Source organism: Lissotriton vulgaris, chromosome 2_1 (genome assembly GCF_964263255.1).
Source record: "Lissotriton vulgaris chromosome 2_1, aLisVul1.2, whole genome shotgun sequence".
NCBI classification, from domain to species: Eukaryota; Metazoa; Chordata; class Amphibia; order Caudata; family Salamandridae; genus Lissotriton; species Lissotriton vulgaris.
In genome coordinates this window covers 1,550,520,038-1,550,533,485 of record NC_141687.1, presented here as the reverse complement: position 1 = coordinate 1,550,533,485, position 13,448 = coordinate 1,550,520,038, and the positions used below count along the sequence as shown (strand labels likewise).

General features: G+C 48.0%; 1 protein-coding gene across 1 annotated transcript in view; it reads right to left on the bottom strand.

Annotated features, from left to right (window-relative positions):
- The window catches only part of LMLN (leishmanolysin like peptidase), a 427,804-nt gene that overhangs the window by 120,478 nt on the left and 293,878 nt on the right, over positions 1-13,448 (bottom strand). Inside the window, exon 11 of the mRNA XM_086957429.1 lies at positions 12,263-12,339. Coding sequence (XP_086813555.1) covers positions 12,263-12,339 — 77 coding nt within the window. The remainder of the gene's footprint in view (positions 1-12,262; positions 12,340-13,448) is intronic.

Sequence of the window (13,448 nt, the reverse complement as noted above, 5' to 3'; positions counted from 1 at the left end):
CTAAGCTACCCTAGCAAGACAAACCTAGTTAAAAGAACACAATTTCCTCTAAAAGCATCATGGATTCTTCAGTGTCACATTCTTCAAATAGGCTGCTAACAGATAACTGTTATATTTGCTGCATGAAATGCATCTTGCCTACTGCAATGTTGACATAACAAGAAATGGCCACATGTTTAGAAATCCTTACTGACTGTTATGTTCCAAGAAACATGGGTTACATTGCAACACATCTGCTACTGGGAGACTGAAAACCTATCCTGCTTTGGTTCTGCTGTTTGTGTTAAATCTTTTTGTTTTTTTTAAGTATAAGAGTTTTGCATAGCGCAGACTTGACCCGAAGATATCCGGTATCAGAGAGCTTTACATGAGCACGAGTTTCATTACAGATGGACTCATTCGTGTGTTTTTTGTTAGGCACGGGGAGATTAAGTGATTTGCCCAGAATCACAGTATGTTCAGCGTCCCTGCCGAGCTCGAACCCGGTTCCCCAGCTTCGAGGTTCGTTGCTCTAGACGTAAGGCTACATCCTCTCCCCAAGTTCTTCCTCATCCTCTAGTTAGGCATCTATTAAGAATAATGGGAAAAATTGGTCCTTGAGCAAACCAGTTTGTAGGGTGATTGGAATTTTGAGTCTGCTGTGTTCTCTGCATAGAGTAACTACTGGTCGCAATAAATAACCATATCCACGCAATTTGCCCCACCCCAATTCTGGCAGGCCATATCTGTGGCAATTAACCAGGAAAACAAAATACAGGCTCCGTATGTTATGCCCATTTCAGAGTGAATAAGAGGTATTTAGCAGACCTGGTAAGTACCTCACACACAGTTACCCGTAGGATATGAAGTGATTCAGATCAGAGCCAGCATGATTGCCCCATTTTGTATATTCTTGTGTTAGGGCTATGAACTCGGGCAAGAGTTCCTTAAAAGATGGAACTGAATGTCAGGCATATTAAAGCAGAGGCTTTATTGGTGTACGCTACTAGCTTGTCATCCCTCCCGTCAAAGTGAAACACAGGCAAACCCCAAATTAAAATGTGCTCAAACTCTCTGGTAGCTTGGCAAAAAGCAGTCAGGCTTAAATTACAGGCAATATGTAAAGTATTTATGGAGCATTGCAAACAGTAAAAAAGTGAAAACACAAAGCAAGAAAATTCCCCCATAAATCTAAAAAAAATAGTGAAGAATTAATACATTATTTGACACCAAAAGCAAAACATTTCTATCAGTATAAAAGGGAATATAATATTTCAAAGTTTTAAGTAAAAATATTGCCTGAAAGCACAAAGCGCAAACACGGATAAGGTCACAAGTTCAGGCTGACCGCGATGGAGTGTGGTCCAGAAACAGGGAGCAAGTTAGGTCTGCTATACAGAAGGTAGATAAATCCTGGTTTGCGGAGTATTGCGACAACCTGCATAGAGAATGCATTGCACAGTGGCAGTTCAGAGAAGCTAGGGGCTGCAATGTGGAGTCCTGCATAATTCTTGAGGATAGTGTCATCGAGGGTCTTGCAATGCGAAATCCTGCATTATAAAGGAGATGCACACAATGGTTCCAAAATGCTGCAAGGTTGCAAAGCCTTATTGATGCGATACGCAGCAGCGATTCCGTGGAGAATGCGAGCTGTGATGTGAAGTCCAGCATCAGGGATGCGACACACTGCTATTGTTCCGATGCAGCGTCAAGGAAATGCGTTACGCATTAGTTCTGCTTCACAGCACCACAGCTGGGCTGGAAGAGCACCTTAAGGCCCACTTCCAAGGGTCCAGGGCTGGGATGGCATCACTTGGTGGGTAGAACTCTGAGCAGACAGAGCCCAGTTGCTGGGTTCAAGGTGGTTGGAGGGCCTTTCCTGTCCCTGAGGCCCCGATCAGGAGGCTAGTCTTGGTCGTCCTGGGTTCAAGAAACAGGTTCAGTCCTTTCACTCAGGCAGCAGGTCAACAGAACACTTCTTGCAGAGCAGCACAACAGTACATCTGCATCTTTGGCAGGTCAAGAGGTGTACTAAAGCGTTGGGTATGAAGGCCCAATATTTATCCCTGGTGCCGCTTTGAAGTAGGGGAAGGTTCTGGAGGTTTCTAACCCCAGAAGAGTGTGGAATTTCCTGCCTCTATGCCCTAACCCCAACTTGTCTGGGGTCACAAGAGACTGGTGCCAAACCCTTTTTGATGTGCAAGTGTGGTAGGTGACACCTCCCCCCATCAAGTCAGAAATGTCCCTTCCTGCCAACACATGCTCCTCTGTCTCACTGTCCAGTGGCAACACACAAATACCAACTGCCAGCAGCACCTAGTCATGTGACCCAGGAAAAAGGCTACTTGCACCAAATAGTTAGGACAAGAAAATGCCAACTTAATAAAAGTAATTAAGCAAAAGAGGGTGGTGATGGACAGAGTTTCTGAATTAAGCAGAATACTCTCACCCAGTCAAGAGATCAGGGCTTGATCCAACACCGGTTTTTAGCTCACTGCACCATCCCAGCTCAGAACCTGGCTATATGCAAATTAGTCTGTCCCTGGCCCAGTGCATCATGGGAACAGGGCAGACCAAACTACCAAGCCAATTCTTTCACTGGACGGAAACAAGCCTCCGGGGACCGGTTTCTGGCATTACAGCCTCTTCGGCCCGGCTTGCTTGAATCCTGATGGTGCAATGAGCAAGGGTCTCACGTCTGAGTATACCCTTTCACGCTTATGGTGGACAAAACAATTAAGCAAAAGGGGGTGGTGATGGACAGAGTTTCTGAATTAAGCAGAATACTCTAACCCAGTCAAGAGATCAGGGCTTGATCCAACACCGTTTTTTAGCTCACTGCACCATCCCAGCTCAGAACCTGGCTATATGCAAATTAGTCTGTCCCTGGCCCAGTGCATCATGGGAACAGGGCAGACCAAACTACCAAGCCAATTCTTTCACTGGACGGAAACAAGCTTCCGGGGACCGGTTTCTGGCATTACAGCCGTCTTCGGCCCAGCTTGCTTGAATCCTGATGGTGCAATGAGCAAGGAACTCACGTCTGAGTATACCCTTTCACGCTTATGGTGGACAAAACAATTAAGCAAAAGGGGGTGGTGATGGACAGAGTTTCTGAATTAAGCAGAATACTCTCACCCAGTCAAGAGATCAGGGCTTGATCCAACACCGTTTTTTAGCTCACTGCACCATCCCAGCTCAGAACCTGGCTATATGCAAATTAGTCTGTCCCTGGCCCGGTGCATCATGGGAACAGGGCAGACCAAACTACCAATCCAATTCTTTCACTGGACGGAAACAAGCTTCCGGGGACCGGTTTCTGGCATTACAGCCGTCTTCGGCCCGGCTTGCTTGAATCCTGATGGTGCAATGAGCAAGGGACTCACGTCTGAGTATACCCTTCCACGCTTGTGGTGGACAAAACAATTAAGCAAAAGGGGGTGGTGATGGACAGAGTTTCTGAATTAAGCAGAATACTCTCACCCAGTCAAGAGATCAGGGCTTGATCCAACACCGTTTTTTAGCTCACTGCACCATCCCAGCTCAGAACCTGGCTATATACAAATTAGTCTGTCCCTGGCCCAGTGCATCATGGGAACAGGGCAGACCAAAATACCAAGCCAATTCTTTCACTGGACCGAAACAAGCTTCCGGGGACCGGTTTCTGGCATTACAACTTAATAAAAGTGGCATTCCAGAATCATGACTTAAAATCCAATTTTACAAATAGAGGGTTTTAAATTCCATTCCTACCTAATCTCAATTGAACGTTATCACTTATTAAATGTAATAAGTTAACCCATTCTTATACAAGGGGAGAGGCCATACTCCTTGCAAAGCACTTTTGTAGTAAGGTTGGAGATAAGGTGGAGGACACGAAGGTAAGACTCTTGGTGTACAGGTTCTGGGTGGGGGATGTTTCAGTGGTCATCGGTTCTATCTATGCCCCTAACTCTGGACAGGAGCCATTTCTCGTCAATTCAATTCCGGACGTCCACCGTCATCAAGACAAAAGGGTCTTATGGGGGGGAGGGCTTAATATAGTTATGGACCTAGACAAGGACAGGTCAGGTCATAGACACAGGGGTACAGGGGCTCTTTCCAAGGCAGGGTGGGCTAGCTCAGAGATAGAGGTCTGGTGGATACATGGAGTGTGGCCCATCCTCACAGCACGCAACACTCCTATTCCCACGTCCACCATACCTATTGCTTGCGTAGTTTACTTCATAGCGTCTTGCGAACTCCATGCCCTGGTCCGCTCGGTCGAAATCTTTCCTGCGGCATTGTCAGACCATGATGCGGTACAGTTGTTTATCGACCTGCAGTCCACGAGCCCAAAAAGGGGGAAGTGCCTGATGGACTTTTTGGCATCCAATGACCACGCTGACACTCCTCTAAAATCTTTATGGGGGGCTCTCAAAGCTGTGGTAGGCGGGGAGCTTATTGCGATCTCCGCGGCTGACAACCGCGTACATAGGGAAAAGAGAGAGGAGTTGGCGGCCAAGGTGTTGGAACTTGATCGTGTCCACAGCCGGACCAGGGCCCCGCGTATGTGGCGGCAACCCTAAGCAGCCAAGGCACAGTTGTCAAGTCTGGATCTTGATAGAGAGGAGTTTGCCACTCTCCGGCTTAAACACTCCTATTATATAGGTGGTGATAGGACAGGGAAGCTACTTGCGAGCAAACTCCGGGCGCGTACAGAACACTCCAGAATTGCGGCTGTCCATACCTCGAATGGGGATAGGGTCGAAGGCGATGAGCTGATTGCAGAGGCCTTCCGGGCCTTTTATGCCTCCTTATATAGCACAGACCCCACCATTAAAGGAGCAGGAGAGGGATATCTTAGCCGGGCTGCGACTACAGCTCTCAATGCTTTGGGGGGCGGCAGCACTCGACGCTCCCATTAGGGTGGAGGAGGTGATCAGCGCGATATTGTGCCTCAAACCGTTGAAATAACCGAGCCGAGGCGGTTTTTCCGCCGGCTTTTACAAGACTTTTTGCCAGTCTCTGGCGCCTGTATTGAGGCGCTTGTTCGACTCCTTTCAGGGCCCATGATCGATTCAGGCGGAGATGTGGAAGCAGACGCCGTTGTTCTTCCCAAACCGGGAAAAAGACTCCACCCAATGCGCGGCCCATAGGTCGATCTCCCTCCTGAACCTGGATCTGAAGTTATTTACGGGTGTCTTAGCGGCCAGATTGGCCCCGCGCCTTCCCGGCATAATCAAACCTGACCAATCGGGCTTTATCCCTAATCGGCAAAGTAGCGATAACACCAGGATAATCACCATTGAAGGAGCAGGAGAGGGATATCTTAGCCGGGCTGCGACTACAGCTCTCAATGCTTCGGGGGGCGGCAGAGCTCGACGCTCCCATTAGGGTGGAGGAGGTGATGAGCGCGATATCGTGCCTCAAACCGCTGAAATAACCGAGCCGAGGCGGTTTTTCCGCCGGCTTTTCCAAGACTTTTTGCCAGTGTCTGGCGCCTGTATTTACGCGCTTGACCAACTCCTTTCAGGGCCCACAATCGATTCAGGCGGAGATGCTGGAAGCAGACGCCGTTGTTCTTCCAAACCGGGAAAAAGACTCCACCCAATGCGCGGCCCATAGGTCGATCTCCCTTCTCAACCTGGATCTGAAGTTATTTACGGGTGTCTTTTAGCGGCCAGATTGGCCCCGCGCCTTCCCGGCATAATCAAACCTGACCAATCGGGCTTTATCCCTAATCGGCAAAGTAGCGATAACACCAGGAGAATCCTCCATTTAAGAGACAAAGCCCACTACATGGGCCTGGATGCCCTGTTGCTCTTGGTCGATGCTGAGAAAGCATTTGATCGGGTGGATTGGGGGTTCTTAGATAAGACACTAGCTCACTTCGAGGTTGAAGAACGCTTCCGGGCCTGGGTGGCGAGCTATTATGACAAACCCAGGGCAACGATACGGGTTAACGGAATTTGCTCAAAACCCTTTGATATTCGACGAGGCACAAGGCAGGGGTGTCCCCTATCTCCCCGGCTCTTTGCGTTGTATGTCGAACCCTTAGCGCAGCGTATCAGAGACAACCCCCAGATATCCGGTATCCCCTTCGGGGGTGAACAGAACACGGTCAGCTTATATGCAAACGACATTTTAGCGACGCTCGCCTCTCCTGGGTGGGCCGTTCCAGCTGGCCCGTTCCAGCTTTTCTGGGGGAGCTTGTGGAGTTTGGCAGGGTATCTGGCTTCAAGGTCAATGTAGGAAGTCTATGCTTCTGCCCCTGGGTCTTCATGAGGGTGCCCCGGTGGATGCTTTACAGAAACTGGGGGGATTGAAGACCCAGGGCGAAATCCCATACCTAGGGATCACACTGACACCATCTACCGGCACTACACTTACCCGCAGTTACACCAACCTCATCTCTCAGGTGACCACAGCCCTGCGGCGATGGAGCATTTTAGGCAGTATGGACATTTTTACTGCAGCCACCCTGCCCAGTAGCGACACCCTTTGTCGCTACTGGGCAGGGTGGCTGCAGTAAAAATGTCCATACTGCCTAAAATGCTGTATATCTTCCAGACGATACCGGTAACACCTCACCTACACTACATTCGCTCGTTGCAGTCTGAGATCCAACAATTTATTTGGGCCGGGAGACGACAGAGGCTTCGTCGCGATTTGGTTTTTCGCTCTCCCGATGAGGGTGGCCTAGGAATTCCTCATCTCATGACCTACTATAAGGTAGCCCAGCTTCGCTATTTAGTGGAATGGAGCAGACCAGAATCTGAAAAGAGGTGGCTCTTTCAGGATAGGGCATGGTCCGCCTCCCCTTGTCGAAGGTACCTTTTTTTAAGCCGTCCGACCGCCCCTCGTACCGGAGGAGATCTCCTATAATTTGCTCAGTCATGAGGGTATGGAACTAGGTCGCTGTACAGAGAAATCTCACTTCCTTCCCCTCGCCTCATACTCCTCTTTTTGACAACCCTGAATTCCCCCCCGAGCACGGATGCGCGAGCTTTCCCTCAATGGCGCGCATCGTCCTGCCGCTCTGCGGGCCACCTTTTTGATCTTCAGGGCTTCATCCCCTTTTCAGATTTGCCTGACTGGTATGACACTGAAGACCCCAAACGGTTTCAATATTTTCAGCTCCGCCACTGGCTGCTCCACTCAGATGTGCGCCCCGGGGTAAGCCGTAAACTTACGACATACGAGAAGTGGATCCTCTGCAAGCACTCAGATCGCAAACTGTTCGCAGAATTGTACCCTATGTTGCTTCCCCCCGCTGCGCAAGACAAGTCGGCTGGTCAGCGCCGCTGGGAGGCCGAATTAGGACGGAGCGTCTCACTAAAGGAATGGCAACAGATCTACTATAGGGCTCACCACACAGCACGGAATATCGGGAGTAGGGAAGCAGCAGTCAAGGTGGCCACTTACTGGCACTTGACGCCGGCTAGACTGCATCAAATCAATCCCGATCGTAGCCCCGAATGTTGGGGAAGTTGTGGGGAATGGGCACCCTGACACATTTACTTTGGGAATGTAGGGAGGTGCAGGGGTCCTGGGAGGAAGTTCTTACAGACGTAGACACTTTTTTTTTAAACAGAGGTTCCCACCTTTCCCGCATACACCCTCCTAGGTTTGCCTAACGCACTCACCTTTCCACTCAAGTCTCTGCGGGGGAAACAAATTGGGATAGCCCTAGGAGCAGCTGTACACCATATCCTATCCCTCTGGGGCACTAAAACTCAGCCCTCACATACTGGGTGGCTGCACAAACTATGGTACATTATTGGCATGGAACGCTTGCAGGACAACCTTACGGCCTCGACAGCATCCTTCTAAGAGGTGTGGCGACCGATTCTCTCGCTGCTGGTGCAAGATTTTAATGAAGTGACATACCCCAAATATCTGTGTTTGCTTAGGCTCACAGACGCTGCGATTCCTGCGGCAGGGTCTCATGATGTGTAACCCAATGTTCCCACAGTGCACATGGCACACCAATTCCGGGTGGGATGGGGGGAGGGGGGGGTAATTGGGGTAGGGTGGGATGGTTAGGGGGGGGGTTTCGGACTGGTGCGCTTCAGGGTCAGATGCGCTTATTGATGGCTATAGCACCCCTGACATTCATAGCCCTAAGGCAGATTCATTACCTCTTTCCAGGGTGTTTGCTAGGGGGAAGCTGACCGTACGCACTGAGGTGTGATGCTGTTATTTATGATTGTACCCGCTGGGCTCTGTCAGGGGCATCGGTTGTCTCTTTTTGATTTAATGTACCTCTGTCTGCTTAAAATCAATAAAATAAAGTTATTTAAAAAACAACATACCTATGATCTTACCCAGGTACTTTTTTAACTACATCAAGCCCTTAATGGTCAGATTGGCGTGGTCTGGCCTTGTGTCAAGTGGGATATTTTGACTTTACCCTACTCTATGGCTGGAGTCGGAGAACCGGACTCAGAACTCTACTACAGTGTAGCGCAAAGTTCTCACACATTTTACTGGCTGCACCAACAATCCCCTTGTCCACATCTGCATATAGAAAGGGTTGTGGCTGCGCCATCCCCCTTAGCTGCTTCCCTGCACCGGGTGACGTCTGAGTATGCGGGTTTCTCAGACTCCATACACGCCACCGCTTGGCAAAATTTAATGAAAAGACAAGCTGCCTCAATCCTGTACTCCCCACTTACACTGGTGGAGTGGTGTCACTGGTTGCCGGTGACTAATGAGCTGGAAGTTCTACACGCCCTGGGGTCTCTAGACAGCCTTAAAATAGGGGATCTATTTGAAGATGGAATAGGTTGATGATTGGGAGGACATAATCTTAGAAAAGCAAGATATCACCCCACTCAAGATGTTCCATTTCTCTAGGGTTAGAAATGCGCTAAGGGATATGCTGTGTAAGGAGATGAAGGAGCCTCCTGAGGTGGCCCCCTTCTCCTCGATGTTGCAGGTAGACTCTCCCTGTAAAAGGGTCTCCAGGATATATGGCATGGTGCAGGATTACCAGAAGAATTTCTTTATTAAGTTCAGGTTGGCTTGACAGGCTGACTTTGAGGTTACACTCGAAGACGACAAATGGCGCTATTTATGCAAAGCCACACAGCATGTCTCCCTAAATGGACGGCATAGACTTAATCATCTTAAATTTCTCAATAGGGTATACTATACTCTCACTCGATTGCATAGATTCGGCCTTCGGGCCACTTCTAGATGTGAGAGATGGGGTGCGTAACAAGCAGGATTTATGCATTTAGTTTGGCGGTGTCCTGATATTGCTAAATGCTGGTTACTAATATTCCAAAAGATGGGCGATATTACAGGAGAATCTCTGTTGCCTGACCCCTTGCTAGCTCTTTTTGGCTACACTAAACACGTACGGAAAGACATACGACGATTGGTTGATATGGGCTTACTGATCGCTAAGCGCGAAGTTGCTAGGTGCTGGGCCAGAGGGCCACCTCCCACCATAGTACAGTGGTCTAGAGATATGCTCGCAATCTGAATCATACAGCGAGCTGCTTCCCCCTCAGAGCCGCCCTAAAAACGTTTGGAGCATGTATCAGAGATACCTTAATGGCAAAGATTTAATATTTTCTGAAACTCCGCTTTCTCATTGTTGTGAGGGGTGCACTGTGAGGGATGCTGAGGCATTGCGGGCACCACATCCCAGTTTTCACTCTGGGCTTTTTCAGTGTAATAAGAGTCTTGGAAGTACTGCTACTATGCTGTTCCCATGAGATACCTTGCATTGGGAAATAAAGTTGGTCTAGAACGGGTTATATAATGTTCTGCTGGAGTAGAATATTGCTCCCCTGAATGTATAACCCTTCGGATCCTTATACTGATTTCTGATATGTTAACCTGGACAACATGTATGTACACTGACTTTTTTCTTGTTTTTTTCCAATTTAATTTTTGTTTGTTAAGTATTGTCCATTATTTTGCAAAATCAATTGATTTGTAAAACAACTTTCTTGGGGCTGGTGGGCACTTAACATACAGAGTATCTATAGTAAGTCAACCTTTACAGTGAATATTTTAGCAGTGCACAAGGCAGCCTAGGTAACAGGACTGAGCAGTGTGATTGAAGAAAACGCAAGGGAATAGAAAAGCATGTCAACAGTAGATCTAACTTTTCTGAAAAAAACAAAGGGCAAGTTAAATTTGCTTCACTGTTACTTATGATGTCATAAATATGTTCAGATACTCAACAGAAATGACTAGCACAATCATTTTTAAATTGATATACATCTTTTAGAAGTGTCTAGTCTGCCATCTATTTTCTATGAAGAAGCAAGCATGCTTTAATGCATTGGGGGATTTGCCATCACAACTAAACATTCAAGTTTGCGAGTCTCTAAATGGAAGGCCCAAAGTTGATTCATAGAGTAACTTATAACAGGCATTAGTCAGAAAATGTCCAGCAAAGGATCAAAACATTAAGAAAGATAATACAACTTTGATAGTAAGAAAACCCACTAAAAGAAAATCTGATCAACAGCCTGAATGAAAAGCAGAGATCGAATAAAATGTACTGTGCAACTGTGAAGCAAGTTCCATGTCGGCAGAAAACAGGCAGCCTATTGATGGGGCGTGAGGCTGGTGGGTGTTGTGCCTATTTTGGGTATGCTTGTCGAGTGTGGATCTGTGTAAGTTGTGTGATTTGTGCATGTTTGTACTGTATGTGTGGAATTTGAACCTGCAAATATCCTTGTAACTATGGATATGCTGTGTGTTCACAGAAACTGAGCTCCTATAGATTGTTTGACAACAACGCCTGAAGCCTGAAGTAGGACCTGTAAGAGTAGATAACCCTACCCAATACACTTCACCATATCATTTTTCTGCTTAACAAAATGTTGGTGCGGACACTTACAGTACTTAGGTAAGTTGGGGTTACCTATCAATGGCGCTTTGCAGATGTAGTGGCACTGGGTCAAGGAGGCTCGAGGGTTGGGAAACAGCCTTAACCATGCAGCGTGAGCTACACGGGGCTAAACCGCACAGGCGGTACCATGCACGTCTAAACCATGAATATGCCTTAACTACGCATATGCGTGGTTAAGGCATATGCGAGGTCTAGTTGCTGCTGCTGCCGGGCGGAAGAGCAGGTAGAGGCGGAGAGGTAAGTCGGGTTTTGAGGAGGTGGGGGCTAGTTTGTAGGGGCTGTGGAGTCGTTTTCAGGGCTGGGAGGGGGTGAGGATAATTTACAGGGATGACAGGGTAGTGGATGGAGGGGGGTAGATTATAGGAGTTGGGTGTAGTTTTGAGGATGGGGGTCAGGGTAGTTTTCAGGGCTGCAGGTTCGGAGTTTTAGGGCTCAGGGCAGGGGACAGGAAAGGGGCAGTTTTAAGGCTGAGGGGGTAGTTGGGCTGAGGCGGGTGTGGGTGGGGTTAGGTTATAGGAGGTGGGGCTTGTTTTAGGACTCAGGGAGGGGGCTGGGGTCGGAGTAGTTTGTAGGGGGCTGAGTTGTAGGGATCAGGGCAAGTGACAGGATCAGGGCAGCTTTCAGGTGGAGGGGTAGTTGGGAGTTTTAGGGTTTAGGGCAGGGAACGGAGGTAGATTATTTGGGTTGGGGTAGTTTTGGTGGTGGGGGTCGGGTAGTTTTCACGGCTAGGTGTGTTGGGAGTTTTAGGGCTTGGGGCAGGGGACAGGAAAGGGGCAGTTTTAAGGCTGAGGGGGCGTCTGGGGCGGGGGTAGGTGGGGTTAGGGTTTAGTGGTGGGGGCTTGCTTTAGGGCTCAGGGAAGGGGCTGGGTCGGAGTCGTTTTAAGGGGGCGGAGTTGTAGAACTGAGGGTAGGGGACATGATCGGTGCAGTTTTTAGGTCGAGGGGGCAGTTGGGGTGGGGTAGGTATTTTAGGTTCAGGGTGATTTTAGGGTTTAGGGCAGAGGGGCAGGTTTGTAATCTTTACCACACATGCCCATTTACCAAACATGGCTTTACCACAAAATTGTTTGGTAAAGGCAAGCGTGGGAAAGGCACAAGTGTGAAGACGCGGTCGGGGTTTAGACCGTGGGGTTAAAACATGCGTTGTTGAGGCATGCGTTTTTCCATCACACAACCTCGAGGGACCCACTGTATATTATTACCCATCCAGAGCTTAGGGACATGTATCTTGCTTCCACTAGGGCCTATGGAACTCTTGCTACATCATCGAATGGCTTTTTCATCCATAGGACCATGGTCCATTTATCAGTTTAAAGGCGTGCTTTCTGACACCTTCACTCAAGGCAAACAGATAGATGATTTTTCCGAAGTAATACCATATTTTTCGCATATGCTCCAGTAATTCGTCCATCAAAAACTTACCCAGTATCTTCCATTAATGCCAATGTAATCCGAGAGAACACTCTGTTCTGTGTATGAGACCCTGTCATAGCTTCATTCTGAAAAAGACGACAAAATAAGGCACTTTAAGAGACTAACGAAATAGTAATGACCCATGGATAGGAGTGAGTACAAATAATGCAGTTGTTCGCTGTAAACCCCCACTCACTGCTGTAGTTTGCTGTATGAGTGCAGCCTCAATAGGTAAAGTAGTTAAGTGCTTTTGGCCTGACCGCCTATCTAACTATTTATTTGGCTCCTATTTGACAGAGTAAGATGGAGAGGTTTCTTCATTATTATGGAAAGGTTGAATCTGAGCAACAGAAGCAAGAAGGGCTGTTTCGACACTCAGGACCTTGTTTTGACTTCGGTGTTTAGGAGTCAGCAGGACAGTGTGTCCCAGGGATTTGGAATATAGAGTGCCGAGTAGCTGGCCTGGATTTACTCAGTTATTGAGAGATGAACAGGAGGAGAGAATACCAACAACGCTTATTGACTGAATTTGTTGGGACACTGGCATACACAAAGAGGCCTTTGTGTGGATTTAAGTCTTCACTTCTACCGCTGAAAAGCTTTTACATATTAAACAATGATGTTGTGCCAAGTTACGAAGAGAAATGTTTAAATTAAGTTTGCTCTGTATATGTGCTTCAACTGGAGCAGAACTGAAATATATCACCATAAACGGGCCTGTAGCCAGAAATATTTGTTTTGAGAATCACAGAGGAAATTAGAAAGGCCGTGGATAAGGGAGGAAATGCCATACTTATCCTATTGGACCTATCCGCGGCCTTTGATACTGTCCCCCATAAGGTACTGTTGAACCGGCTTTCGGATATAGGGGTCAACGGCACAGCATGGGAATTGATGCGATCATTCCTATCGGATAGGTCTCAAACGGTTGACCTTGACGGGAACATGACCGAACCATTTATTCTTCCATGTGGGGTGCCACAGGGCTCGGCACTTAGCCCTACACTTTTTGATATCTACGTGGCACCTCTGGCCATAATCATCAGGTCCTTTGGTTTCCAGCTCATCTCCTATGCTGACGACACACACAAACTGTGCTATGCTAATGGAGGGAGCGGAGAAGAAGACGTGCAATCTCTTCCATGAATGTATCGGCTCTATTTCAACCTGGATGTCCTCCAACTGCTTAAAATTG